This window comes from Mustela nigripes, chromosome 2, assembly GCF_022355385.1.
Source record: "Mustela nigripes isolate SB6536 chromosome 2, MUSNIG.SB6536, whole genome shotgun sequence".
In the NCBI taxonomy this organism is placed as follows: domain Eukaryota; kingdom Metazoa; phylum Chordata; class Mammalia; order Carnivora; family Mustelidae; genus Mustela; species Mustela nigripes.
Genome location: NC_081558.1, coordinates 11,443,542 through 11,447,679, shown reverse-complemented (window position 1 = coordinate 11,447,679; position 4,138 = coordinate 11,443,542). Strand labels below are relative to the sequence as shown.

The 4,138-nt window shown below is 40.6% G+C and overlaps 1 protein-coding gene across 1 annotated transcript in view; it reads right to left on the bottom strand.

Moving 5' to 3' along the window:
• The window catches only part of LOC132010390 (olfactory receptor 7A17-like), a 19,792-nt gene extending 15,979 nt beyond the window's left edge, over positions 1-3,813 (bottom strand). The window contains exon 1 of the mRNA XM_059388264.1: positions 3,615-3,813. Coding sequence (XP_059244247.1) covers positions 3,615-3,813 — 199 coding nt within the window. The remainder of the gene's footprint in view (positions 1-3,614) is intronic.
• Between the last annotated feature and the right edge of the window lie 325 nt (positions 3,814-4,138).

Here is a 4,138-nt window from a genome sequence, read left to right as displayed (position 1 = left end):
TCTCCGGCTAGCTGAAGCAGTCTCAGCTTGCTACTTCTCCGCCATCTTGACTCCTCCCCCCATAATAACTTTCTAACCTGAACTTTTTCATACATACACCTGTGTTTTTCTTTTGAATTTCTATTTTTTAAATTTCTTTTTTTAAATTTAGTTTAGTTTAGTATAGCTTATTCCTTTTTAATTTTTATTTTCTAATATTCATATAGAGTTAAACTTCAAAGTAATTCCCTTTCCTGAATCAAAACTATCCCTATAGGTAAACCAATTTATAATCCTCCTTTATCTTAGGATTTGAGTCCTTTAACAAAGATATCAAGATACATCCAGGAATAATCAAAACAACCTTCCTCGCCACACTGAGAATTCATGACCACTCTCCCATCTTTTTCTTCCACCAGTGTCTCTGTGTCTTTGTGTTTGTACTGATAATATATACATCTTACACTTGAGGTTCTTTTTGACGAGGTTCTTCCTTTATTTGCATATATATATATTTTTTTCTCTTGTCATATATTTTTATCAGTCTTTTTGTTTGTCTGTTTTTGTTTGTATACTTTATAAATCCTACCTTGGGACACATTTGGTCTGAACTTTTTCTTTCATCTTCCCTTTCTTTCCTGTCTCTCTCTCTCTTTTTTCTTTTCTTTTTTTCTCTTGTTTGGGTGGGGAATCCTGATTACTCAGAATACTGAGATTATCCCCTGCACATTCTCAGATCACAATGCTTTGAAACTGGAGCTCAATCACAAGGAAAAGTTCAGAAGGAACTCAAACACCTGGAAGCTAAAGACCACGTTGCTTAAGAATGCTTTGATCAACCAGGAGATCAAAGAAGAACTGAAACAATTCATGGAAACCAATGACAATGAAAACACTTCAGTCCAAAACCTATGGGATACAGCAAAGGTGGTCCTAAGGGGGAAATACATAGCCATCCAAGCCTCCCTTAAAAAAATGTAAAAATCCAGAATACACCAGTTATCTCTACACCTTAAAGAACTGGAGGATCAAACATTGGCCACACTAATGCAAAAGAAAAGAGAGAAAGCCCAAATTCATAAAGTTATGAATGAAAAGGGAGCGATCACAAGTAACACCAAGGAGTAGAAACAATCATCAGAAGTCATTATCAATAGTTAGATGCCAATAAGCTTAGCGACCTAGATGAAATGGATGCACTCCTGGAAAACTAAACTACCAAATATGAACCAAGAAGAAATCAACAACCTGATTAGACCGATATCTAGTAACGAGATTGAAACAGTGATCAAAAACTTCCCAAAAAACAAGAGCCCAGGACCTGATGGATTCTCTGGGGAATTCTACAAAACTTTCAAAGAAGAAATAACACCTATTCTCCTGAAGCTGTTTCAAAAAAATGGAAGCAGAAAGAAAACTTCAAGACTCTTTCTATGAAGCCAGCATTACCCTGATCCCCAAATCAGGCAAAGACCCTACCAAAAAGGAGAATTTCAGACCAATATCACTGATGAATATGGATGCTAAGATTCTCAACAAGATCCTAGCCAGCAGGATCCAACAGCACATTAAAAAGATTATCCACCATGATAAGGTGGGATTCATTCCTGGGCTTCAAGGCTGGTTCAACATTCGCAAATCCATAAATGTGATACAACAAATTAATATGAGAAGAGAGAAGAACCACATGGTTCTCTCAATCAATGCAGAAAAAGCATTTGACAAAATCCAGCATAGGTTCCTAATTAAAACGCTTCAAAGTATAGGGATAGAGAAAACATTCCTGAACTTCATGAAATCTATCTATTAAAGACCCTCAGGAAATTTCATCCTCAATGGGAAAAAGTTTTCAGCCTTCCCGTTGAGATCAGGAACAAGACAAGGATGCCCACTCTCACCACTCTTCTTCAATATAGTATTAGAAGTCCTAGCAACAGCAATCAGACAAAAAAGAGAAATAAAGGTATCCAAATTGGCAATGAAGAAGTCAAAATCTCTCTCTTCGCAGATGACATGATTCTTTATATGGAAAAACCAAAAGGCTCCACCCCCAAACTACTCATACAGCAATTCAGCAACATGGCCAGATACAAAGTCAATGTGCAGAAATCAGTGGCTTCCTTATACACTAACAATGAAAATACAGAAAGGGAAATTAGAGAATAGATTCCATTTACTATAGCACCAAGAACCATAAGATACCTGGGAATAAACCTAACCAAAGAGGTAAAGGTTCTGTACTTGAGGAACTACAAAACACTCATGAAAGAAATTGAAGAAGACACAAAAAGATGGAAGACCATTCCATGCTCTTGGATTGTAGGGAGCCCAGATATGGACCCTCAACTCTATGGTCAATTAATCTTTGACAAAGCAGGAAAAAATATACACTGGAAAAAAGACAGTCTCTTCTATAAATGATGCTTGAAAAACTGGACTGCTATAAGTAGAAGAATGAAACTCGATCATTCTCTTACACCGTACACAAATATTAACTCAAAATGGATAAAAGACCTCAACATGAGACAGGAATCCATCAGAATCCTAGAGGAGAACATAGGCAGTAATCTCTTTGATATCAGCCACAGCAACTTCTTTCAAGTTATGTCTCCAAAGGCAAAGGAAACAAAAGGGAAAATAAACTTTTGGGACTTCATCAAAATCAAAAGCTTCTGCACAGCAAAGGAAACAGTCAAAAAAAAAAACAAAACATTCCTCCTCCGGAATTCCACTCTTCTTGATAAGTGAACTTGGTTTGGCTGGATTTATTGCTGATCATCTGCAATAGAGGGACTACTGTAGTGATTCTCAATGGTCTTTGCCTGAGGTGGATTGCACCGCTCCTGCCAGGGGTCGGGCTATGTAATCTGCTCTGGTTCACTAGTTCTTGGGTGCTTTTATTCCCTGAATACTTTCCATAGAATTCTGGAGGAGAGGAATGAAAATGGAGCTTCCCAATCTCTAGCCCACAGGAGCCAAGAGCTCAGCGCCCCACTCCTCAGTGCACCCTCAGAAAATAGTGCTCAATCATTCCCATCTCCCTCGTCTCAGGCCATGCTCCAAGCTCACCCAGCCTGAGACCGAGCCTCTCTGTCTCTGGTACACATCCCCACCCAGAGTCTCAAACCCAGCATATCCCTGCTGCTGTTCCAGGGGGATCTCCCCAGATCTGCCACTTATGGGGTTCCTGCTCAAAGAGCAGTGGCCTTACTGTGGCACAGATCATAGTTTAACATACACCCGATTGAGAGCTCACTCCTCAGCTCCATCCTGTAGCTTCCCCACTCTAATACATGTGAGCTCTGTGATACTCAGACACCCCCCAATCCTTCTGTGACCCTGCAGGACCTGAGACCACGCTGTCCCCACGTGAGCTTCACCCTGTTTAGCCTCTGGAGTGATGTCCCTCAGTGTAGCAGACTTTTAAAAGTTCTGATTTTGTGCTCCATTGCTCCGCCACTTCCCAGGAGCCAGCCCCTCCCCCTGCGGTCTATTTTCCCCATCACTTTGGATTCACTTCTTCACAGGTCCTACTTTTCAGAAAGTGATTGATTTTCTGTTTCTAGGATTTCTGCTTTTCTTCTCTTCCATCTCAAAGGGTATGTTTTCTTCCTTAATTTCCAGCAACATTTCACCAGATGGGTCTGAAGGTAATTCCTGATCCCAGTTCTGGCTCTGGGTCCATGGAACAAACCTATCCTCCCCTGGCCCATACCCCCCTTCTGCAACATGCACAACTCCGCTCTGTCCAGTCCCAGGTTTAGTGCTGGTGAGGAGAAGGAAGTGGTGGAGGCAGTGGCATAGCTGACTCTGGACTGCATCTTCTTTATCCATTTGTCAATTGAAGGGTGTCTCAGCTCTTTCCACAGTTGGGCTATTGTGGACCTTACTGCTATGAAAATTGGGGTACAGATGGCCCTTCTTTTCACTCCATCAGTATCTTTGGGGTAAATACCCAGTAGTACAATTGCCAGGTCATAGGGTAGCTCTATTTTTAAAATTTTTTGAGGAATCTCCACACCGTTTTCCAAAGTGCACCAACTTGCGTTCCCATCAACAGTGTAAGAGGGCTCCCCTTTCTCCACATCCTGTCCAATATTTATTGTTTCTTGCCTTGTTAATCTTTAACATTCTAACTGGTTTAAGGTGGTATCTCAAT